The sequence below is a fragment of the Marmota monax genome, unplaced genomic scaffold, assembly GCF_021218885.2.
Source record: "Marmota monax isolate L192 unplaced genomic scaffold, Marmota_monax_Labrador192_F-V1.1 WCK01_AAM20220418_F8-fsc00027, whole genome shotgun sequence".
Taxonomy (NCBI): Eukaryota; Metazoa; Chordata; class Mammalia; order Rodentia; family Sciuridae; genus Marmota; species Marmota monax.
Genome location: NW_026694617.1, coordinates 17,555,431 through 17,582,068, shown reverse-complemented (window position 1 = coordinate 17,582,068; position 26,638 = coordinate 17,555,431). Strand labels below are relative to the sequence as shown.

At 38.2% G+C, this 26,638-nt stretch overlaps 1 protein-coding gene across 2 annotated transcripts in view; it reads left to right on the top strand.

Annotated features, from left to right (window-relative positions):
* The first annotated feature begins 6,164 nt into the window (after window positions 1-6,164).
* Window positions 6,165-26,638, top strand: part of Slc26a4 (solute carrier family 26 member 4) — a 56,443-nt gene continuing 35,969 nt past the window's right edge. The window contains exons 1-6 of one of the 2 annotated variants that reach the window (XM_046422502.1): window positions 6,165-6,292; window positions 7,027-7,193; window positions 9,187-9,326; window positions 18,980-19,090; window positions 21,049-21,233; window positions 22,259-22,423. In XM_046422502.1, coding sequence (XP_046278458.1) covers window positions 7,030-7,193; window positions 9,187-9,326; window positions 18,980-19,090; window positions 21,049-21,233; window positions 22,259-22,423 — 765 coding nt within the window. In that variant the 5' untranslated portion in view covers window positions 6,165-6,292; window positions 7,027-7,029. The remainder of the gene's footprint in view (window positions 6,293-7,026; window positions 7,194-9,186; window positions 9,327-18,979; window positions 19,091-21,048; window positions 21,234-22,258; window positions 22,424-26,638) is intronic. The other variant, XM_046422503.1, reaches the window with a different exon arrangement.

Here is a 26,638-nt window from a genome sequence, read left to right as displayed (position 1 = left end):
AAGAGCGTGCTAGAAAGAAATTTTTGACAGATAAAATTAGCTATTCCTGGCAACATTAAATAACGTATACATACACCCATGTACCTTTTTCTGGAATGAAGCTCAAAATACACCAAGATCTAACTTAAATGGCTCTCTAGGGCTCTGAAATTCAAGTGTAATAGCTAACATTTTTCAAATGCTTACTATGTGCCAGGCATGGGCATTTAATACTCCAACATTATGAGATAATACTATTCTCACATAGTCTTATTTTTAAATTGATGCAGTTGAGTCCAGGGAAAACCAAATAACTTCCTCAAGGTCACACAGGTAAAAAACTATAGAGCCTAGATTGAAACTCAGTCTGACTCCACAACATTCTAAATAGTGTTTACTCTCAAGGAATTTAAGGCCTAATACTGTTTTTAGAAAATACTGGATTCAGTGTGGGAAGTGCACACAGTAAGAGTGCTAAGGACATGTATAGGAAGAACATCTAACTTTACCTTTGCCTGTTAGGAAAGCCATTATCAAAAGGGATAACTAAACTAAGAAAGAAGCAGGTCACCAAATCCAGAGATAAAAGAGAGCTCAGTACTATTGAGTTCATAGAAGGAGGAGACTAATGACAATGGAGAGCCATTTTGAAGGCTTTTAAATTAAGGATAGATGCACCTGACCAGATATGCATTTCTAAAACTCTTTTTGGTCACTTTGGAAAGTAAGTTTTAAGTGCAGGAAGACCACCAAAGAACTCTCTGGGTTCACTCCCCAGCACCACATTGAAAAAAAAGGAACAACTATCCCATTGTTTTATGGTAGGAAGAGACAAATCTATTAAACTACATATTAAATTTAGATTTCTTTTATATTGTAACTTGTTTATTTTTTTCTATTAATGTATCTTAGAATATTTTTAATAGCAGTAAATTTAAGTTTGGATTCATATTAAAGAATGTAATGTAAGAATGTAATGCCAGCAACTCGGGAGGCTGAGGCAGGAGGATCACAAATTCAAAGCCGGCCTCAGCAACTTAGTGAGGCCCTAGGCAACTTAGCGAAATCTTGTCTCAAAATAAAAAATGAAAAGGGCTGGGGATTTAGCTCAGTAGGAAAATGCCCCTGGGGTTAAATTCTCATTACCCTCCCCCCAAAAAGCAGGATCTCCCCTATAGCCTGAGAAATTTATTGAATTGTAATTTTAGTCACACTAAATTTGTTTTAAACTGCATAGATTGCCACATAAGGATTACAAAGAATTTTTTTTTCAAAGGGTGGATTCTCACCTTTTAAAGTTAGTTTAATTTGAAGCTGGGCATGGTGGCATACACCTCTACTCCCAGTTACCTAGGAGGCTAAGGAAGGAGGATCACTTGAGATCAGGGGTTCAGGATCAGCTGGGACAACATAATGAGATTCTGTCTCTTAAAAACATTAAAATAAAATTACTTTTATTCCTATCTAATGATTACTTAACATTCTATCATCAGCCAATCAATCGAGCAAGTATTTTTCCAGTTCCTATTATATTATCATAATTTGCCAAGGTAGGAAACAAAACAGGCTAACATTATAATATTTTTTTAATTGTTATTAGTTATTGATGGACCTTTATTCATTTATTTATTTATATATGGTGCTGAGAATCGAACCCAGTGCTAGGCAAGCACGCTACTACTGAGCCACAGCCCTTAGCCCCTAACATTATAATCTTAATTAAAATACACGCCTTTGCTGGGAGCGGTGGTGCATGCCTGTAATCCCAGCACCTCAGGAGGCTGAGGCAGGAGGAGTTCAAAGCCAGTCTCAGAAAATGTCTCCAAATAAAATACAAAATTGGGCTGGGGATGTGGCTCAATGGTCAAGTGCCACTGGGAAAGAAAGGGCGGGGGGAGGGAGGGAGGGAGAGAAAGGGGGAGGGAGGGAAAGAGAGAGAGAGAGAAAGAAAGAAAAGAAGAGGGAGGGAAGGAGGGAAGGAACACCTTTGTATGCACAGAGGAAAAAAGACAAAAAAAGGAAATAAGCAAAATTCATAACTGTTATTATGTGAGCAATGTGATAAGAAGTGATTGCCATTTTTAATTTTAATTTAATATATTTCCCAAATTTTCTTTTTTTAAATACCTTTATTTAATTTATTTTTACTTGGTGCTGAGGATTGAACTCAGGGCCTCCCACATGCTAGATGAGCGCTCTACCACTGAGCCACAACCCCAGCCCTCCCAAATTTTCTACTATAGACACATCTTATTTTTTAATACCATAAAAGATATATGTTATTTATATCCTTAAGGAGCATATCTTATAACTGGAGAGAGGAAAAAACAGTAACACGCAGTGGGGCTGGACTGAGGTTGTGGCTCAGCTGTAGAAAACACTCGCCTAGAACATGTGAGGCCCTGGGTTCGATCCTCAGCATCAATCACATAAAAATAATAAATAAAGATATTGTTTTTTTTTTTTAAAAAAAGTAACATGCAGGAAACAAAACAATTGAGGGCAAAACTGTATGGTTATTGACAATAAGCTCAGTAAATTGTTCAGAGCAGGAGAAGTCAAGAAAATTGAGAGAAGAAACTTAACAACCATAATAAAAACAAAAGATCAAAATTAGGGTTAAATTTTCCTGGGGGAAAATTACCTCTTTCCCTAGTGATTTTTGGGGTTTCCTATTGACCATGAATGCCAATCGGCAATGTGAGCAGGGTTTCAGTTTTAAGTGTGGATAACTGGGGCTGGGGATATAGCTCAATGGTAGAGTGCTTGCCTATCATGTAGGAGGCCCTGGGTTTCATCCCTAGAATTCCAAACACTGCCTCCTAGCAAAAATGATTCAACTTCACATAAAAAATAATAAATAGGCTTTATACATCACACTTCAAATGTAGAAAATAATAAAAATCAAACTCTAGGTTGCTTTTTAAAATAGCATTTTGGGCATTATTTGAATGTTTCTTCTGCAATTCTTGATTACAGAACTTCTTACGTTGTGAAAATTAAAAAAAAATTTACACTATATTCCTGTTTAGATAAGGAAAATGTAACAAAATTAGCTGCACTTAAATAAACAAAGGAATCTAATCATTCTTGTAGCAAAAATAGTCACTTAAAAGCATAGATATACTATGAAAGTATAGAAATATATATTTCATTAGTTTTAGGATGTCATTGATTATAAAGCTCAAAATTATTTTTGACTAAGAAAGAAAAAATGCTGCCAATTGAACCATTGTACATCATCAATTGTAAGATGAATCCTGATAAATTGTAGAAAATATGCATTTTTAAAATCATTGAAATAGTATATACTTTTTGTGACCATTTGGTAAGTATCTGCTACACCCACAAATGAGGCTAGGTGCATGACTTTGTTCAACATTCTATCCATGACCAACAAAAAATTTTTTAATAAACCCTTGAGTGAACGAATGAATGAATGTGTATATCTAACACTCCAAATGATATGATAAATCAGAATATACATTTTAAATCATCATTATCTGCTAATTAAAAATCTAAAGTAACAGTATTATTGTCTGACATTTATTTTGAAGTGACACATCTATCTCTTGGAAAGAATCCTGGATATGATTAAATTCTGATAAATAAGAACCACCTACCTCTATGTAAAATAGGTGAAGCTTGATTTGTAAGGCCCAAGTGAGTAATCTTATGTGTTTAATATAACAAGTAAATTGTGTGAGGAGAGAAAACTGTTATCACCTCCTACTCTTCTCTGTTTTTAAAATACAGCCAACTTCACAGACTCTTACCTATGAAAAAAGGATTTTTATCCTCTTATAGAATTTTGTAATGGAAATGCTATTCTGTTCATGCACTATTTATTTCTGCTATAGTGAAAGTATTTAATAGAAAAAGGAAGCAATATCTTCATCCGTTTACATGCAGGACATATAGTGATTATTGAATGGAATTCTTATACATTTGCCTTTCCAAAAATTCTGTTTATTCGTCAAGAGAATTAACACTGTTCACTCCTGGTGTTATTTGATAGTCTGTTTTCTCCTCTGTCCTTCTGCCATCTCTATCTCACTCCTTAATCCTCTGAATCACTATCACCACCAAACCATTGCCAAGTCCTGAAGCAAAGTGGTTCAGAGGACTGACTGGACCAGACTAAAATAAATATATGGTTGTCTTTATGTTTGTACAGAATGCCCCTAAATTAAAGAAAGGCTTGAATTATCTAGGTGATTTCCTGTGAAGTTGTATATATGAGTTGATATTCTGGAATCCTAGACAGCCATTGGCCCAGGCTAGAAAAATCCACATGTACTTACCTATATCATAATCTTACCTGAAAAACAAAATGTAGACAAACATGTAATATAATTTTTAGTTTTAAAAAACATGTTTGGGCTATAAGTTAGTCTGTTTAGAGAACATGATAGAAGGCAATAATTGTTGGAGGGAGATATATTGCTTGTCCTCAAGAAGTTTTTGTTTAGTGAGAAAGATAAGACTTATTGGTAAATACAAATATGATACTAAGGTAATTATGAGAGACATCTTAAGAGAGAATCAGATAAGGTGCCAAGAGAAACCACAAAAAGGGTTCTATTAATTCTGACTGAAAGCATCAAGGAATGTTGATGGAAAAGATGGCATTTTAACTGGACCTTGAAAGTTTGTGTAAGGGTATATAATATAGGCATATTCAGAATCCACTTTAAAATAAACATTTCTCTCTATTTCAGTGGAGCTGAGTTATATATTCAACCACAACGTGCTATTTGTAAGAAATACATACACACATACAAATATATGGAAAGATGAGTATATTTAATACAGGTGGGAAATTATTAGTAAATGTAAAAGTTGAATCACACACAAAACCTTAGCAGGATGATTAACTCCACTATTGGATGTTTAGAAGCACCCCTGACCTCTACCCAATAGATCTCAGTAACATTCTTCCAGATGTGAAAACCAAGAATGTCTCTTAACATTGTCATGGGTGGGAGGGGGCAAAATAGCCTTTAGTTAAGCAACTCTGGTATATGAAACCACAACACACAAGTGATTCTTTCCCTCTTCTCTGCAAGTGGATAAGAATTCACTTCATGACCTCAATTGTTTTTTAGGTTCCTTCTTCAGTGGCCTTTTTCTTCCTCTCTCTTCCTCTCAGAGTCAAAGTTTCACTGTGTTGCCCAAGCTGGTCTTGAACTCACCAGCTCAAGTGATCCTTCCACCTCAGCCTCCTGAGTGTCTGGGCCTACTGGCCAGAGCCACCACACCCAGCTAGTTCTTAACTTCCTTGGGTCAAGAAAGTCTTTGAAAATCTGTTGAAAGCTGTTGAGTCATACCTCAGAAAAACACCGCATGCTTGCATGGTGTTGACTAGGGAATTTACACTGAGGAGTACTGTTTCCAGGAGCCGAAAGATGAGTCATGTTCTATATTTTCAATATGGGTAACTGACAGTGTTCAGAAGGTCCATATTTTGAAGCCTCTTCTTCCTTTACCTCAAAACATTGAAACTCAGGTGATAATCCTTCCTTTGATGTTCATCTTAATCAAGTATTAGTTTTTGCAAGATTTATCCCAGCATGTACTTACCCACAGAAGACAACACACTGATAAGGTAGAATAGATCTGACTGCCCCTCACCCTTGAGTCTTGATTCCGGTCTAGTCCAGCTTATTCCCTCCCTGATTGTACAGGTGCATGAGAAAAAAATAAAGAACCAGAGGGGCCACCTGAACACTTGACTTTGTGAAATATGTGCACAGAACATGTACCTAAATCTACGAGTAAATTATGAACACTCTAACCATCACCCACTGAGTACTCCTAAATACTTTCTAGAAATCCAAAGTCTTATTAATACACAAAACCAACCACTCCTCCTCTCCTCCCCGCCCGCCACACCTCATGAGAGCACCTGTGCTAGACTGTGGATCGTGGATTCACACAACCTAGGAATCAAGGTCAGCCCTCCCAGCTGGTGCTGCTCTCCGGAAAAGAATACCACAGGGGCTGCCCCGCCCCTGACCTCGCCACCCGCCTTAGTAATTGGGGGGTGAGTGAAGATCTGGGTGGCCCCTGTGTGACAGCCAGTAACACACTCAGCCCTCCAGCTTCGGGAAAGGGAAAGAACGCGGCAGGGAAAGGATTTCTTTCCCGGTAGGGTCCGTGGGGAAAGGCCGCCAGTCCTTGTGTCCTTCCTTTTGACCAAGGTGTCTCTGTTGCTCCATAAATAAAACGTCGCACCGACTTCTGTCTGCGCTATAAAGGCTGCGGAGCGGCTGTCCCGGGGCATTCCGGGCGGAGCGCAGGAGCGAAGCAGGTGAGTTCACCGCTGAAGACTACCTCACTCCGCCCCGCCCTCGCACAACTCCCTGGGACGAGACTAGTCTAGGGGCACGCTGCGGGCGGGCAGGGGGCAGTACAGCCTTCTTTCTGAGAAGCTGACAGTAAGGGGGTTAGAAAACAAGACGTGGGGTCCTCCTCCTCTACCCCGCAGGAGAGCTGGGACCTATCGCTGGAATTTGCCTGCAGCGTAGGCAACCTCGAGACCTCAGGAGCACATCTTGGGGGTCCCACGCCCTGCTTGGTGCACCCCTCCCACTACGTGCCTGGAACAGTGCCCTGGGTCTGGTACAGGAAGGGAGGGCGCTTTTCCCCTGGCAAGCTCTTGAGGCCCCTGTCCGAAGGGTGGTTTGTAGAGATTTCAGGACGCGGACAGCGCCCCAGCTGCCCAAGTCAGCGACTTGTTCCAAATCTGGAAGCCCTCAGAATAAGGATCCCTCTCTTCAGAGTGGGGCAGTCCCCGGCAATAGGTGCAGGCCACGGGACACGAAGGTGCTCAGGTGCCCCACTCCAGGTTGGCCGTGTGTGCCGTGGAACTGCGTGTCGCTGGCGCGGAGGGCTGCAGGACGCAGACCAGGCTCGCCACGGTCGGCCACAACAGGTGGCGCCCAGAGGCAGCTAACAGATGCTAACAGCCTGTTTCTTGCTCTTCAACTCCGATTGTCCTCCCTTTCCGCTTCTCCTCCCTCTTGGTTGTCCTCGGGTTCGCAGGTCATGGCAGCGCCGGGCAGCAGATCGGATCCGCCGCAGCTACCAGAGTACAGCTGCAGCTACGTGTTGTCGCGGCGGGTCTACAACGAGCTCGCCTTCCAGCAACAGCACGAGCGGCGCCTGCAGGAGCGCAGGACTCTGCGGGAGAGCCTGGCCAAGAGCTGCAGGTAGTTGGCCAGAGGCGCGGAGAGAAGTGGAGCGGGGCGTCTGGGTGTGCGGGGTGGGGGGCTCCCGCCCTACCCGCGGCACTGCCCGGCGCTTCTCTTAGAGACTTGATTCTGAGTCTCACCACCCCGATGCCACCTTTCCTTGTCCGACGGTGGCTCCATCAGTCTCCCGCCAGGAATCACTGTAACTCTTGCCTGGGGAAACTCGCCTTCGGAGGGAGTGGGTTCCCGGAGCCCCATCTCTTTTCTCTTGATGAAACCTGGAGTGTACCTTGAGGTACTGTGGGTCTCTGTGTTGCCTTCTTTTGAAGGACAGCATGAGGAAAGAAGGGAAGAAAACGGCTCATTTAAAGGAAATGGTGGATAAACCCACCACCAGGCCAGGAGTCCTTGAAACCCTCAAGAGAATGCGGGTTGATACCATTTAGTTAGAGACCTGGATGAAAGAAAACAGCTCCAAGTGGTGTACTCCAATTACTTCACCAGGAGAGAGGGGGGACCCCTACAGAGAACCACCTTGTCTCTAAGCCCAAATGTGCCACACAGAATTAGAAAATCCAAACATGAAGAACTTAGAAAACAGTCAACTAATTGCAAATTTTTGTTTTCTTTTTTTTTTACCCTTTTATTATGCAACACTTAAATTATATGGAAAGGTATAATAATCCCCCCTGCGAAGTTTTTACTCATCACCTAGCTTCAACAATGACCAACTCAGTTAATCTTATTTTACCTACAACCATTCCCTTACCCCTCCAATATTTTGAAGGAAATCCCATGTAGTATCTTTTTCAGTTACAGTTCTACCCTGACATCCATAGGAGATTGGCTCCAGGAATCTGGAAGATACCAAAATCTAAGGATGCGCAAGTCCCTTATATAAAATGGCTATAATATATATAAATTACTTGTAATACCAACATATGTAAATGGTTGTTATACTGTGCTACTTAGGAAGTAAGAATCTACATATGTTCAATATAGACACAATTTTTCCCCCTGATTTTTGATCTGTGGTTAACTCAGAATGCATGGAAAAGGAGGGCCCACTGTATATATCTTTTAGTATGTACCTCTAAGAACTCTTTAAAAACATAACCACAAGCCAGGTGTGGTGTCCCAGTCCAGTAATCCCAGAGACTTGGGAGTCTGACACAGGAAGATCACAAGTTTGAGATCAGCTTCAGTAATTTAGGAAGGCCCTGTCTGGGTTTGGTTTGCGCCCCTCTGGGTTCATTCCCCAGAACCAAAAAAAAAATTGCATAAAATTATATATAAAATATCTATGTATAACTTATACATAATGTATAAAATATACATTATATTATATATATATATATATATTCTTTCTATATATCCACATATTGTTATCTACCTAAAACCAATTCCTTAACATAAAAACATTGGCTCAGCATTAAACATTTCCAATTGTTTCATAAATGTCATCATTTTTAAAAACACAATTTTCTATTATGAGTCAAATGTTTATCTATTATTGTTGATATTTTTCCTCTTATGTGTGTAGGTTGTTGAATTTAAAGTTGCTACAAGGTATACATTTATTATGTTAAGGTTTTCTTAACTGACTCCAAGCTTGTATTGCCAAAATATTCAGTGTGTTTATTTTTGTTTAAAAAAAAGAAGGCAGTACTAGGTTAGAAGTCTAAAAATTAATCTCCACTTAGAGACTCCACATTGATCCCTCTTTGGCTGGGCCAGAAAATGGGTTCTTGTGTAGGGATATTTTCTCACAGGATTAAAAAGGTGGAGGAGAGGAGGGGTCATTTAATCCTGTGTTTCCTAGTACAGTGCACTTAAAAGGATAGCTACAGTTCTTGGCAAAATCGTGGTAGCTCTCCAGTGCTAGTATTTTCCATAAATTATTTTTCTAAATGGTTAGAAACATCAGAGGAGTTCATTCTATAATTCTAGGATTTACAATTGATTATGACTGAAATTGAATTGGAAACCCAGCTTTCTCATTTTTTGACAGTTGTTCAAGAAAGAGAGCTTTTGGTGTGCTAAAGTCTCTCTTGCCCATCCTGGACTGGCTCCCCAAATACCGAATCAAGGAATGGCTGCTCAGTGATATCATTTCAGGAGTTAGTACTGGACTTGTGGGTACACTGCAAGGTAAGATGTTGGTGGGCTGGGTCTCAAGTAGTTGAGAGATACTGTCTTCTGCTGTAGTCCACAATGGCCTGGCCCCACTCCTTCTACCATGGCTCTGTACCAAATGCTTACTCCCCCTTCAAGGCCTTCATCTTTCCTCTAGAGTCCCTCAGTGGGAAAATTCACCTCTTTTCTCCTCTTTCATTGAGTTCTTTTCCTGGGAAATGCTATAGCTTCTCTAGTTGTGTGGCTCCAACTTAGAGGCATATACCAAACCGTGGCTTTGCACATTTATAAACCACAATTTTTTAAAATATTTATTTATTTTTTTAGTTGTAGTTGGACACAATATCTTTATTTTGTTTATTTATTTTTATGTGGTGCTGAGGATCAAACCCAGGTCCTCACTTGTGCTAGGTGAGCACTCTACTGCTGAGCCACAATCCCAGCCCCTATAAACCACAACTTATTGTAATAAATATTAAATAAATTTAATCACAATTAAATTTTTGTGAAATAATGTTTATTCTCATTGTATTAATACCTTATAATGTGTCCTATTCTAGTCTGGTTTTTTAAAATTATTATTTTAGCTCATTAAATTATTTTACATTTTACGCATGGATCTTCACCTGTAGTGTGAAACTGGTTTAAAGGAAATTAAAAACAAAGTGTCTTAGCTTGGACATACATGAATATTCCACTCCCCTTTTAGCCATCCTCTTATTTTAATCTTCTGGGAAAATGTTCCAACACAGGTGAGATTTTTTTGTTTTATTTTGGAACTTGATTTATTCCATAACATTTCCATAAGCATTTTAGAAATCTGTTGCATAGTTTGTGTGTAACAGTATAGATATTCTCCTCTGCCCCTCATCCTCACTATCTTGTTTCAGCACTACTGGCACCACCATCCTGTCCAATCCCTCAAAGCCTCCAAGTCATGGAAAAGAAGTCTCATTATTTATTATAATTTTATGGAGCACCTAGGATGTACACTGACAAGAATAAGATGTACCACCTGTTTTCAAGGGGCTCATAGTTTAGTGGAGAAATGGAGGCTCACAATTTAGTGTGTTGAAGGCTGTGGCAGGGGCAACATTGCCTGCTAATGGGGTGCCATCGAGGAGCCCACAACCCAATCAGGGGATTGGGAATGGCTTCCTGGAACTTAAGTTGTCAAAGTTGTTTCCCTGAAGGTTAAGTCTGAGTCTCAGCTGATGGGAAGTAGTGGAGGGTATGGCTGTGTGTAGAAAGGTGGCTTGAAAACAGACTACTTTGAAGTTAGTAATACATGGTAAATAATATTGTGTTGAGCTAAAATTTGGTTACGGAGCGCTCCAGATTATTCAGAGCAGGCCAGGTAGATTCCCACAGGGGAGAATGTTCTGTTGGTCCCAATGTGGGGTCTCACTCCTAAAGCCATAGGAGGGAGAACAGAATGGGGCATTGCTCTATGCAGCTGGCTCTAATGACTGACAAAGCAACATCCAGTGCTCCTGGGAACAGGAACCATGCATGTCTAGTTCATGTTTGCTTAGCAGTTGGTTAGCAGTTCATGTTTGCCTAGCATAGAAATTGGTACATAATAGATGGCCCTATAAATATTTAGTGAAGAGGATTGAATTGTTGATAACTAATTGTCGTTATATATGAAAATAGTAGTTCAAGATCCAGGTCTCCTGAGTTTTCATAGACAAGTATTTAGTCTATGGATTAATTTTATTTAGTTTGTATTAGAAACTATACAAAAGATATTGCCTAGTTATCTCATTTAATCCTCACACCAACCCTGCAAGGTAGGTACTATTATCATCTCCTTTTTCAATAGATGAGAAATCTATTAAATCTTCCCCAAGTTCAGGGAGCTGCAAGTGGTAGAGCTGAATTTGAATTCAGAGTCTAATTTCTAAGATCTTAACTTGTACATTGTATGTTCTTTACTTTATACGTGGTTTTTCCAGAAACATTATCTTTATAAGATAACTTTCTGGGAGGGTAGTCTGGCTCATTCATATATTTGTTTATTATTCATTTGTGTAATCAATGTTTGTAGACTAATTCTGTATGCCAGGTATTGAGCCATGAGATTCAATGATTTATTAACAGGTACGGGTACTGACCTCATGGAGCTCCTTTCTAGTGGTAGTTCTGGGAATTAAATAATTAAGTGTATAAATAAAAAATATTTTATAGATTGTGACAACCATTGTGGTGGAGTTGAAATGCCAAAAATAGGAATTAATTTGAGAGGAAAGGTCTATTTTAGATACAATGGTCAAAAAAGGCCGAGTTGAAGAAGTAGAATTATAGACAGAGACCAGAGGAAGAGAAGGAGGCAGCCAAGTGCTGAGCAGGAGGAAGAGGGCACCAGGTAAAGATGTAAAATCCATGAGGGCAAAAAGTGCTTAGTCTTTTCCAGGGCCTGGGCTAGATCTGGGAGGAGCAGGAAAAATTCTGGTTTAGGTGGAGTACAGCGAGGGAGGGTGGGTAAAGATGAGATAAGGTTAGGAAGGCCAGGGTTTAGGGCCAGGCAAGAGGGTCATTCACTCCCAGGGAGCCTCTTTAAATATTGTGCCCTAGGCTCCTCACTTGCCTCACCCCAAACCCAGCCCTTAGGATAGGTGATTTGGCTTGAACCAGATCAAGCAGAACATGGTGAGATCTGCAACATCTGAAGTATTTTTTTTGCAGCAAGAACTCACCAGTATAACTGATAAGTGCATATAAAAACCACAGACAACTCCTTGATTGTTGACTTGTGCAACTGGGTGGATGGTTATGTCATTTATTAAAATGGCAAAGATTGCCGGGAGCAGTGGCGCATGCCTATAATCCCTGTGGCTCAGGAGGCTGAGGCCAGAGAATGGAAAATTCAAAGCTAGCCTCAGTGAAAGTGAGTTGCTGTCTCTAAATAAAAATACAAAATAGGGCTGGGGTATGTGGCTCAGTGGTTGAGTGCCCCAGAGTTCAATCCTCAGTACAACAAACAAACAAACAAAAAGGCAAAGACTGAGCCAGGCTTGGTGGTAGACAACTGTCATCCCAGCTACTCAGGAGAATCACAACTTCAAAGCCAGTCTTGGCAACTTAGGGAGACCCTGATTCGATAAAATTTTAAAAAGGGCTGGGGATGTAGCCTAGTGGTAGAATACATACCAAGAATGCACAAGGCCCTAGGTACAGGGGCAGGGGCAGGGGGCAAAAACTGGCTGTGAAGCAGGTTTGGAATGACAAACCAAGGGTTTCCTTTTGGATGATCTAGGTTTGAGATAGATACACATGAGACATCTAAATAGAGATTCCAAACAGAAGTTGGAACTCTTACAAGTATAAAGATCAAAGTTGAGGCCTGGGCTGAATGTCACATCACTTTAGAGGTGATATTTAAAGGAACAGGTGGCAGGACAGGCTGGGGATGTAGCTTAGTGGTAAAACACTTATGTAGCATGCACAAGGCCCTGGGTTCACTCCCTGGTACCTTTAAAAAAAGGCGGTGGGGGGGGGAGGGCGGGATTAAAGGAATGGAAAGGTCTGCAATTACTTAGGAAAGAAGGGCAGATGGGGAGAAGAGGGCTGGTGTACTTAGAGGTCAGGAAAATGAGAAGGGGTAACAAACAACTTGAGGAAGTTGGACTCAGAAAGCTGGAGAAAAAGATACGATCAAAGGAATGAGGGACCAGAAGGAAAGAGAAAAGTTTAAAACAAAAAAGGATAAAGCTTCCCATGGAAATTCAGGACTGCTTTTAGCAAGTTTTGCTGTGAATTGGAGGGAGATAAAGGATACAGGTGGAGTGAAGGAAAGATCTGCTTTCCTTTTAATACAAGAGCTACTAGAATTTATTTGTGAAATGGAAGGAATAACCTCATAGAAAGAAAGAGATCCGTGGTTCAAGAAGTAAAGGAGAAATTTCTAGAAGCAAATTCATGAGAAGGAGGCAAATATGGATAGGTTGCTGGACAGAAGTGGGATTATTACTCCTTAAGGACAAGGAGGAGATTTCCTCCATTTCAAAGGAAGATAGTTGGTTCAAAGTGTGCAGATTCAGAGAGGCTTGAAATTCTGATGAAAAGCAACCTGGGAGCATCTCTCCTGGATTCCATGTTTTCAATGAAAAGGTGAGATGTGCCTCTTCTACTCTGGTGAAGAGAGAAATGGTTGTATTGAGGAAAGTAGGGGAGGTTTTAGAAGTTGTCTGAGAGAAAAGCACAATTCCTGAGGAATGGGCTCACCAGGCAGTACCACATCCTAAGCACCTGTTTCAAATTAAACATCAGCCTTCAGCTTGCAGAATAATTTCTCAATAATTAGCAAACTACAGAAGATGACGCATTATCAGTTGCTTACTTTTTTTTTTCCTTCCTGATGAAGGATAACTGCATCCTAAGGGCTTCTTTCTGTATTGAATCTGAAAGGTGGAACAAAAGAAAAGCAGTCTTTTCCATTCCAAACCATGGAGGTAATGTGTAGAAAGATATCCATGTTTTAATAGGGAAAGTGGTTGGATGAGACAAGCAGGACTACCTACTCTGGAAGACAACATAAGAATACCTGCCAGGTCCTGAGTTCAGGATGTGTTTTGAGATGAATATAAAAGCACCTAAATGTCAGGAAAATGTTCTTCCTGTGTGATAAGGATTCTGGAAGACAGTGTGGACTGCCCTGCGGTGGCCAAGAATAGCAATTCCAGTTTGGCCAGGCCAGGCCAGCTGCCAGCAGGCTCCCCACACTCAGGTCCCTGACGGCTGCCCACACCACCACCTCACCACCTCTGTGTCCTGAGTGGTCTGACTTCTTGGCTCACCTCCCATGGTTTGGCAGAGGTAGCAGAGGCCATTCAGCCTGACTACAGAGGCGCACCTCACTCCCACCTTCGTTTCTACTATTGGATTATTTGTTCTTAGGTTGTTACGATTTTGAGTTCTGGATATTAATCCTCTGTCAGAAGAATAGTTGGCAAAGATGTTTGCCCATTCTGTAGGTTCTCTTTTACTCTGTAGATTGTTTCCTTTGCAATGAAAAAGTTTTTAATTTGATGTAATCTCCATTTGTCAGTTCTTGCTTTTGTTACCTGAGCTATTGGAGTTCTATTCAGGAAATCATTCCTGTGCCAATATCTTTAAATGTTTCCTGTAAGTTTTCTTCTAGCAGTTTCAAAGTTTCAGGTCTTACATTGAGGTCTCTTTGGTCCATTATGATTTGATTTTTGTACAGGTTGATAGATAAAGGTCAAGTTTCAATCTTCTACATGTGGATATCCACTTTCCCCAGTACCATTTCCTTGTAGAGATCTTTTGCCTCTTTGGTTAAGTTTACTACTCTTTGGGTTTCTGTTTTTCTTTTGAGGCTATTGTAAATCAGATTGCTTTCCTGTTTCTCAGTGAGTTCATTATTGGAATATAGAAAAGCTACTGATTTTTTAATGTTGATTTTGCATTCTGCTTCTTTGCTGAATTTGTTCATTTGTTTTTCTGGGGGTGTTGCTCATTGGAAGAGAACTTGCCTAACATTGAGGCCCTGAGTTCAATCCCCAATACCACAAAAAACAAATTTTAAAAACCCACCTTTGTTTCATTGATTCTTTGTATTGTTCTTTTAGTCTCTTTTCATTTATTTCTGCCTGATCTATACTATTTTTCCCTTCTACTAGTTTTCGGTTTAGTTTTCCCTTGTTTTTCTAAGACTTCGAGATACATCATTAGGTTATTATTTGAGATCGATATCTCTCTCTCTCTCTCTCTCTCTCTCTCTCTCTTTAATGTAGGCAATCATAGATATAAACTTCATTACTAGTACTTCTTTCACTGTATACCATAGTTTCTGGTAGATTGAGTTTCCATTTTCGTTTTATTCTAGGAATTTTTAATTCCACCCCTCCCCAAGTTCTCCAATAACCTACTGTTCATTCAAAGTGTATTTTAAATTATTCATGTGTTTGTATAATTTCTGGAGTTTGTCTTGCTGTTGATTTATACTTGCATTCCATTATCATCTGATAATATGCAAGAAGTTATTCCAATTTTTAAAAAAATATTATAACTTATGTTCTAATAGCTAATCTATTCTAGGAAAAGTTCCATGTGCTTATGAAAAGAATGTGTATCCCACAGCTATTGGATGGGATATTCTATAGATATCTCTTAATTCCATTTGATCCGTAACTCAATGTTTCTTTGTTGATTTTTTTTCTTTTTCTTTTATTAATCTGGATGTTCTGTTGATGATGTGAAGTTTTGAAGTCACCAACTATTATTTCATTGTGGCCTATCTCTCCCTTTATGTCTAGTAGTTTTTGTTTTATAACATTGGATGCTCTGATTCAGCATATATCTCTATATATTTATAATCATTATATCTTCTTGATACATCATTCCATGCTCTCCTGGACTTTTGAGTTTCTACAGAGAAATTAATTCTGATGGGTCTGCCTTTAAATGTGACTTTATGCTTCTCTTTTGCAGCTTTTAATATTATTTATTTATTCTGTACTTTGTTTAACTACATGTTATGGAGACATTCTTTTCTGGTTATGTCTATCTGGGGTTCTTCTGACAGAGGATTAATATCCATAACTCAAAAGCTTAGGAATAAACAAAGGTGGCAGAGTGAATGGCCTCTGCTGCCTCTTCTGGACCATAGGAGGTGAGCCAAGAAATAAGTAGTGTATACTGGTGCAGGAAGAAGCTATATAATCATAAATATCTATTGTGGGGAAAGTGGTGGGCAGTCCCCTCACAATGTACTGCTCGTGACTCTACTTAGTGTGACTTAGCTCCTAAGTGAAATCACACATGGCTGCTTATTCCCCTGGACTCTTACAGCTGGCTCCCCAAACCACAGTTTTGAAGGGGAAACTTCTGTTCCCTTATGCCTTGCAGTTCAGTTGTTGTTGTTGTGTGTGTGTGCACGCACACACTCCTAGAGATTTAACCCAGGTGAAATGGGCAAGTGCTAGATGTTTCTTTTGGGGCATGGGTACTGAGGATTGAACTCAGAGGTACTTGACCACTGAGCCACATCCCCAGCCCTATTTTGTATTTTATTTGGAGACAGGGTCTCACTGAGTTGCTTAGCACCTTGCTTTTTCTGAGGCTGGCTTTGAACTTGTGATCCTCCTGTCCCAACCTCCTGAGCTCTGGGATTATAGGCATGCACCATCAGGTCCAGCTGTGCTATGTGCTTCTAATATGCAATTTTAGACCCTCCTTTGCTATCTACTTTCTATCTTTGACATTTACTTATTTAATAAACGTAGAAATTTGTTTCTTGTAGTTCTTGAGGGTAAGAAGTCTAACATGAGGGCCCCTATAGATTCAGTTTCTGGTGAGGGACCACTGTGTCCTCACATAGTGGGAGGACTTGCCTTTTGGGTGTTTCCAAATGTTTAGTAGCACTTGCTTTAGCAGTTGATGCCACCATCCTACACATCATAGGACCAACAAAGAGATTGCATAATTTAAATTAATGGCTTAGGTTTCTTTACAAACTGAATACTTATTAAAAGTATTGTACCAAGTTTCTTTGTAATAAAGATGATTGCAATATACTTGAGTAGCAGGTGTTTCTAAACAGATATTGAAAAAGTTCCCATTTTTCCAGGCATACTAAAAACTACAGAGGGCTGGGGTTGTGGCTCAGTGGTAGAGCACTCACCTAGCATGTGCAAGGTAAGGTGCTGGGTTCAATTCTCAGCACCACATAAAAAATAAATAAATAAAATAAAAGGTATTGTGTCCAACTAAAAATATATATATATATATATATATATATATATATATATATATATATATATTTTTTTTTTTTTTTAAACTACAGAGCCCAGTTTAGGGAAATGGAACTTTGAGAAGAACTTGAAAAATGTCCATTAGAAACAGGTTGTGCTTTAATTCCCTCCTCCTTCCTTTATTGTCTTCCTTTTGAGGAGTCATCTTTTTATTCTAAATCCATGTTCCTGGAACTATTGATTGTTGTAACTCCTTATTGTAATTTACCTATTAAAACGATTACACCAATAATACATATTTTTCTAGAATGCAAATTCCACAAGGCAGAGACCTCAGTAGTACCATACCTGATATGTGTATAATCAATAGTTGTTGAATGAATGAACACTTACGTAGAAAACTAGAAAATATATATATAAGGAACATGAAAAAAATCACTTCTATAAACTGGAAGTCTTTTCTGATCCTACCATATAACCCATTCATATGTTATGATATTCATATGTTAGTAAGTATTGTACTAAACACAAAAATGCATATCTATATAAGAGTATACAAAATGCCCGGGACTAATAAGCACCAGATTCAGGATAATGTTTGCCTTTTGAGGGTGGAGGGAGAAAAGGGAATGTGATTGAGGAATAGGATACAGAGAGGTTCAGTGGTACTGTCAATAACATTTTTTAAGCTAGATTATGGATACGTGAGTGTTTTAATATTCATTATCTTTTTGCATATCTGAATTTATATTAAAATATATATTTTAAACAAATAATTTAATAAGAGTGGGAACATGCCTACACTATCAGTTTTTAATCTTTATTTTTCTCACTTTATAAAAAAATTTACTTCACAGTTTTCCATGTCCTGCTATACATCACATCAATTACATCTCATGGAATTACATGCATTCCCCCTGCCCACCCCCCCAAAATCAACAACTTAGAAATACCATAGATGAAGTATAATTTAACTAGCCATTTCCTATTTGAAGATATTTCATTCAGAAAATAGTTTGAGTGCCTGTAGGCCAGATCATTTGGGTTGGGTTGCTATTACTGTTAAAAAAAAAAAAATGTTATAGGCCTTTACTAACAACTCAGGGTCAAAAGACTTGACTTTCTCTTGTTGAGACTGAAGGGTGGGGAGGTACTATGGATTAAGCTATACTGACTGCCTAAGTATTTAACCAAGAAAAAGAATGTGTCATTATCCTCTTCCAACCCTCATATACACTGAAATGTTGATTTTTCTATAGCTTAACATTTGTGGGCCCATAGGCTGCTGGCATAGCCTACTGGTGGAGTTGTTTTCCCTTACCAGGATAGAGTTATCTTGCCTGCTGCTAAGCACAATTGTCTTTTTTTTTTTTTTTCTTGCTTTGTATCTAACATCTGCTCCCCAAAAAGAAAAGAGAAGGATAAATGCAACAGTGACTGGACATGGAGGGACAGTGAATGAACTCAGACAAAATTGTCCACATGCAAAAACTGGTCTGATCCTTCACTAAATTTACTAAGATTTTTTTCTTAATTTTTTTTTTTAGTTGTAGATGCCTTTATTTTATTTATTTATTTTCATGTGGTGCTGAGGACTGAACCCAATGCCTCACATGTGCTAGGCAAGTGTTCTACCACTGAGCTACAGACCCAGACCTGAATTTACTAAGTTCTTAGTCAATATCTGACTTGATATGATCAGTCAATGATGGAAATACTGATCAAGTCTGTTCATTTGAGCAGGTAAGGCACACAGATGAAATCATTATTCTGATTTAAATCATATGCTGCATGGTAGCCTAGGCACAGTTTATATGCAAGATAAAGAAACCACTCAGGACAGGCTGATGTTTTGAACCCATAAATTGAGAGTATCAATGAAAAGTCTTACATATCTAAATATACTGTAACTTTTGTTTGTGAATTTAATCACTTTGAATGTAATTTCAGGAATGGCATATGCTCTGCTAGCTGCAGTTCCTATTGGATATGGCCTCTACTCTGCTTTTTTTCCTATCCTGACATACTTCATCTTTGGAACATCAAGACACATTTCAGTTGGTAATTTTTTTTTTAATAATGGACACAATACCTTTATTTTATTTATTTATCTTTATGTGGTGCTGAGGATCAAACCCAGTGCCTCACACTTGCTAAGCGAGAACTCTACCACTGAGTTACAACCACAGCCCCTCAGTTGGTAAATATAAACATATTTTATAATTGTCTTCATTCATGTTCAAGGTGTTTAGCTATATTATGTGCATCAGTCTTCTTTATCTTTATTAATACTTTCCAAGGAAATCAGGCTTTGATGCTTTGTCTATTCTTCCTAGTCAATGATATTAGTTAACTGTATACATACCTTTTTAAAATTAAGAGGATAAATTTGAAAGACTGAAAAATCCTGCCTTTAGATCTTAGTATGTTTTGATTTTAAAAATATAATAAATTTGACTCTATATTTAGAAATTGTTCTCCCAAATATAAAATGACAGGGTAACAAATCTTCGCAAGGTCTTTGAATCAGTATTTTACTAGATTAACTTAGCATTTATTAAATTATACTCATCAAATACATATTCATTAAATTAAAGAGCATACTGATTTTTAAGTTACTAAAATTGGAAGACTAGCAAAATCTTGCCAAAAAATGTAGAAACCAAGCTTGATTTTTCTTCTTGGCAAGGCTCATAAAAGGTTTTCCTGCCATTTCTAAAATTTAAGTTCTCTTTTGTTAGAATGTTCTAGTAAATGAATGTTTTAATGCTATTTTGTGCAAATTTGACATTTACACTAAAGATAGTTTTGTTCCTGTATCCATCTGTTGGCTAGACATGTCTACCTGGATGATCCTCTTGAAACAAATATAACCATCTACTCTACCCACCACCCATGTCCCTGTGCTTAGTTGTATCTCTCTCATTATCTAGTTCATTGCCTTGTCTGGAGGATACCAGAAAGAGGTTATTAAATGAAAGAACTTTCTCATCTTGGAGATCCATCAATGTCAAATGCAAGGAACATAAGAGTTTATTTTTTCCTCAGTGTTCTCTACATTTAGACATTCCAGGTTACTGGGTTTGGGTACTGAGTTCTCCCAACAACAAATCCCTTTGTTGGTCAAATAATAGGATCATCTTGGGTATAAATATCAGTAGTGAATGGAACACTTCCTGGAAGAAATCAGTTTTTCCCCCCACATTTTTAATGGGTGTATTGTAGTTGCACACAATGGAGGGATTTGTTGTTACATATTGGTACATGCACACAACGTAACAATATAATTTGGCCAATATCATTTTCCAGTACTTCCCATGTTCCTCCCCTTCTTCCTCCCACTAGTTCCTTTCTCTAGTCTACTGATCTCCCTTTGATTTTAATTAGATCCCCACTCCAACTTTCTTTTCCTTTTTCTTCTCTAGCTTCCACATATAAGAGAAAACACAACCCTTGAGAAATCAGAGCTTTTTAAAACTTACAATCTTACAGACTGGCATTTGACATGAAAAAATAATTTATCTTGCAAAGACAGAAAGAGAAACTACATACTTCCTTTGCCAATTTGGACCCTGTGATATTGATCAAGGCACTTGGATTCAGAGATCAGGATACTGGACACATGAGAAAGTTAATATTTTATGGACTAACAATTAGGTGGAACAAGTAAGAATTCAATTTATATGATGCCTTTGTCTGGAAAGCTTTAATTGTCAACTCCCACCCCAACTTTCATCCCCCATACACAAGAGGATCACACACAGAATGAGCTAAACACCTTTCCTATGTATTCACAAAGCATCCTGAATGGGTATCATGATCACTTACTGACATGTCTGGTGGCCATTTCTGGATCATGAATGACTTGAGATATCTACTTCTCAACTTCTTTTGTGAATAAGCAATATTTTCCTAGCCACAGCTAATTATTTCATACATTTTTATAATCCTACATAGACGTGTTGAGTCTAAATATTTGTGATTAATAACTGATTAATGATAAGAGACTTTTTCCCCAGGACCTTTCCCTGTGGTCAGTTTAATGGTGGGATCTGTTGTTCTAAGTATGGCCCCCGACGAACAATTTCTCATGTCCAGCAATAATGGAAGTACCTTGAATACTACCATGCTAGATACAGCAGCCAGAGATACTGCAAGAGTAATGATTGCAAGCACCCTTACCCTTTTGGTTGGAATCATACAGGTAATGGTCATACAAGTAAAATATAGATTGGTGTGATTCTCTCTCTCTCTCTCTCTCTTTTTTTTATAATTTTTTTTTTTAGTTGTAGTTGACACAATACCTTTATTTTATTTATTTATTTATATGTGGTGCGAGGATCAAACCCAAGGCCTCGCACATGCTAGGAAAGCACTCTGCTGCTGAGCCACAACCCCAGCCGCCCTCTCTCTCTCTCTTTTTTTTTTAAAAAAAAATAATTGTTTTATTTATTTGTTTTTATGCAGTGTTAAGGATCCAGCCCAGTGCCTCACACATGCTAGGCAAGCACTCTGCCACTAAGCCACAGCCCCAACTCCATTGTGTGATTCTTATTTGCAATAAGTAACTTCAAAACATGTGAACATAAAGATTCATCTAAAAGGAAAACAAAGTAATTTCCGGGACCCAAAAGTTATTTTCCAAATACATTATCTTAGCCGGATGTTAAGATAGTTTGAAAGACCTCACTTATTAATATTTACTTACTATCAAAAGTAGAGATAGAAGGGGGAAAAAAAAAGCAGATGAAAATGCCTGATTCAGTTGAGGATGAGAGAAAGAAAGTATATATACTGGTGAGCAGAGCCACGGGACCTGGAAGTCACAGAAAAAATCTACATGATGTTTGCTTTTCTTAGTACATACACAGAAATACTTTGAGGTTTATATTTCAAGGGGTTTTGATTGATATTAAACTTAATTTATTAATATTTCCAGAAAGATGGTTCTTTTCTCAGACTTTTTTTTTTTTTTTTTTTTTGATACTGGGGAATGAACTCAGGGGTGTTTAACCACTGAGCCATATCCCCAACCCTTTTCTTTTTAAAAAAAATTTGAGGCAGTGTCTCGCTAAGTTTTATAGGGTCTTGTTAAGTTGCTGAGGCTGGCCCTGAACTTAATGATTCTCCTCCTGCCTCAGCCTCCTGAGTTGCTGAGATTATAGGTGTGTGCCACAAACCTAGCTTCTCAGGAAAACATTTTAACTTTTTACTTTCTTCTCATCCTAGCTGGTATTTGGAGGTTTGCAGATTGGATTCATAGTGAGGTACTTGGCAGATCCATTGGTTGGAGGATTTACAACAGCTGCTGCCTTCCAGGTACTGGTCTCGCAGCTAAAGATTGTCCTCAACGTTTCAACCAAAAACTATAATGGAGTTCTCTCCATTATCTATGTAAGTGCTGCTTTTTATTCTGGGGAGGGGTCATTGTTCTTTCTCCATTTAACTTGAGCCTGGATAACCTGTTTTCCATATATACTTATTTATTTATTTGTATGTGGTGCTGAGGATCAATCCCAGTGCCTCATACATGTGAGGCAAGCACTCTGCCACTGAGCCACAATCCCAGTCCCCATATATACTTTTGTAACCACTGAAAACATTTTTCTCTGAAAGAAGAAATAGAATCAGAAATAACATCGAAGAAGGCAGATTTTGCAAATCAGTGTTCTCAACTGGTCAGAATGGTTTCTGAAATGTTACTGTACCTAAAAACATTTATGAAAAAAGCAATATGCTGAAATAAAACAGTTCTGAGGTGCAACAGACTGGAACTCTAGTCTCTGCTTTGCTATGACAAGATAAATGACCTTGAATACATCAAGTAAGGTAATGGCTGAAAGTTCAGGTTTAAAATTGGATGGACCTGGATTCAAATTCTGACTCTGCTACTTACTAGTCATATGAGCAACTCATCATGCCTCAGTTTCCTTTTCTGTAGAATGGGGTTGTTAATGGTATCTACCTGATTGGATTGTTAAATAGGAATAAAAGTGAAGGGTGGGGACATAGCCCAGTGGTAGAGTGCTTGCCTAGCAAGTCAGAGGCCCTGGGTTAAACCCAGTACCACACAGGCTCACATACAAAAGAATAGATGAGGAGCACTTGGTCAGGAGCTAACACATAGCAAATACTAAAAAGTTGTTATTTTGAAATGATTATTTCAAGGCTTCTTTTCTGTCTTATTTTAAAAATGAAATGACTGGATATGTATTTCTCTAGCCCTTTCTAATTATGAGAGTCCATAAAATGCATAATGCAAATGTCTCAGCAATTATAAATGAAAAGGAACATTAAATTCAAGATGACTCAACATGCAAAAGAGATGCAAAAGAAGGATATAGATCACACTAATTAGATTTGAAGAAGTTCTTGGATCTAAATATATATTCTATATAAAGCCTGTTACTAATGCTTGAAAAAATGGGTGATAATAGTAACATGATGTCACTCTAGCTTGAGGGGAATTATACCATGCAAAAATAAGGTACCAGTGGGGTTTGAATCCTTTCATTACCCACAACATAGTGATTGAGATCATGGAGAACAACATAGTGATTAAGATCATGGACTTTAAACTTCAACATCTAAAACAATGTAAGGCTCTGCATACATATCAAAGAGTTAGTGATATTGTCAAAAATTTGCTGAATTTCATAATAGTGCCACAATCCCACATTACTCCATCCATTCAATAAGTATTCCCAAGTGTTCTCTCCAAGCTTGCCAGTATGCTTATGATAGAAATACATATAGGAGGAGAACAACATAGTGATTAAGATCATGGACTTTAAACTTCAACAAACCTGAGTTGGAGTCTTGTTTCTACCACCTACCTATGTGATTGGTTATGCTACTACGAATTTCCCTAGCTGTGTGTAGGGGATCACGCCTGTAATACCAGCTACTCGGGAGGCTGAGGCAGGAGGACCCCAAGTTCAAGGCTAGCCTTATCAATTTAATGAGGCTTTGTCTCAAAATAAAAAATTTTACAAGAATAGTGGTGTATCTCATTGCTAGGTTACCCTGGGTCCAATCCCCAGTATTGCAAAATAAGCAAACAAATAAAAATACCATCAATCAAAAAAAAAAAAAAAAAAAAAGAAGAAAAAAAGAAAAAGAAAAACAACAAAAAATTAACTTCCCTAAACTTTCATGTCTTTAATTATAAAATGGAGTGATAGTAATATCTATCTCTCAGAGTATAGTAATATCTATCTCAGAGGATTTTAAAATAAAATTTGTGTGAGTCGTTAAAAATAATATCTAGCATATAGTAAGAACTCAGTTTATTGTTTTTATTATTTTCATTATCATGGAAGAATAGGCCTCATGGAGGTTATTATTTACCTCCCAGAGAACCAGCCTATGAAAAAACGTTATTAGTATAGCCTCCTTTCTGATTCAGAATTATTTTTTTTCCCCTTTCCAAGTCCTCAGTTCTTTTTGAGAACTTCAGACTTCTTATTCAGACAGGCTCTGTCACTTTTGCAGCCTCTCACATATCTTCGGCTGCTTTCACACTTTCTCCATCAACACTTCATCTACTCCTTCATTTTCATCCATTCAACTGACCTATGCAATAAGATTTATTGAATAGCTACCAAATGTGCCAGTTACTGTTCACTCCCAGTACAAACCCACCAAGACATCTCTTACTAACTATGCTCACCCCTTCCGAGAACAGTGCTAGGCCTACATCCACTCAGATCACGGGAGGCATAAGCCAGCCCTTGACCAGGGATCCTGGCCATTGCTGGACATCTGGAGAACAGGAGAAATGATTCATATAGTCTTCTAGGACTATGTTTAAGAAGAAACTTGCTGCTAATGGCCCCAGTTTCACAAGGGACTAAAGCAACATGGACATGTAAGATCAAGGTCAAACACAATTTCAAAACCAAACATGATCATTGTGTCACTTATTTCCTATTGAATATTATTCCTGAAGTTTCAGTTTAGCATGTGCCATAGGATTTTTTCTAATGGACTTTACTTTTCAGAGAAGCTTTAGGCTCACAGAAAGATTGAGCAGAAAGTATAGAGTTCCCATATACCCACTGTTCATCCCCAACCTTCCCACTATTAACATCGTATATTGCACTGGAGTGGTACATTTCTTATAACTGATGAGCTTACTGTTGTAGAATTTTGTAGGAAATTACTTATAGGCCAGTCAAGTGTGATGAAGAATTTCAATTACCCCTATTTGACAGTAAATATAAACTTTCTATTCTGAAAAGTCTGTGGTATTAGGAATTGAACTAGGACCTCATGCATGCTATGGAAGTGCTGTATCACTGAACTACATCCCAATCTCTTTTTTAAAATTGTATTTATGAGACAAGATCCCCCTAAATTGCCCAGGCTGGTTTGAACTTGAGATATTCCTGCCTCAGCTTTCCAAGTAGCTGAGATTACAGGCATGTGTCACTATGCCCGGCAAGCATTCTATTCTGGAAAAAAAAAAAAAAAAAGAATGAACAGGTCTAGAAATTATTGCATGAAATTCAAAGAGCCACTTGGTCCCTGAATGGACCCATGCTTATGACATTACTATTGTAAGCATTTATAAGAGTCTCCTTCAATAAATTCAGCAATAGTGGATTCTTCTAGGAAAGATTATAGGATTATTATAAAATACTTTGCCTGGAATGTGATTAACTTATTACAACATCATGTACAAATTAAAATATTTTTATTGTAAGAATGTATTTTGGTTTGTTCCAGCCTGTCCTTCAAAGACGTACTGATTATTAGAAGTAATGAATACAAAAATTTGAAGGAGGAACTCTTAGGAATGAAAGAAAAACCTTTAGTTCACAAATGCCAGAGATGCTTGGGTATAGAATGCAGAAGTGAGCATGACAGGGTGTTGGCAGCAATTCAGAGTTAATAATACTAATTAATTAATAATACTAATGCTACCATGTAGCTAAAGTAAAGTGGTTGTTTTCCTCCATTCACTTTGAATGGTTTGTTTCTTTGTTTGCTTACTAAATTCATGCTACTTGCTTCAAGGTGAGGAAGAAGAATGCACTGAAGTTCTGTCCAAAGCTGAGAGTTTTGAAAGCCATAGCTTAGCTTGATCAAACGTCTCACTTACTTCAGTATGTTAAATTTACACCCTTAATAAAGCAGAAAGTCACACTAAGGGGTAATATACATATACACAAAATATCTGACAGCAGAAAGTTCCTGAAGGCAAGAGGTGATTATGAAGGTTTGTTATATTCATGGAGATAAGATAAACTAAAATAAATTCAGTTTCAAAGTTAACCAGTAAATTTCATTATATACAAGATCAGATGTAATTTTTTCCCTATGGCTTTACACCTAGGTAATGCTGGGCAAGAATAGTTATCTAAATGAAATGGTCCTAAAATTCCCCAAAAGTCATAAGAAATATAGTGAAATATTATACATTACTGAAAAGTCAATAACATGATTGGAACTATGTTAGAATTCTAGACTAAAATACAGGATCATATATTTATCCAGATTTTAGTATTTTATAGAAAACTCAATTAGCATTATTTTTCAGTACATCCTTGGAGTGTCTCTTCTCTCTTTGAGTACATTCTATTTCTGTTTATTTTTAATTTTATT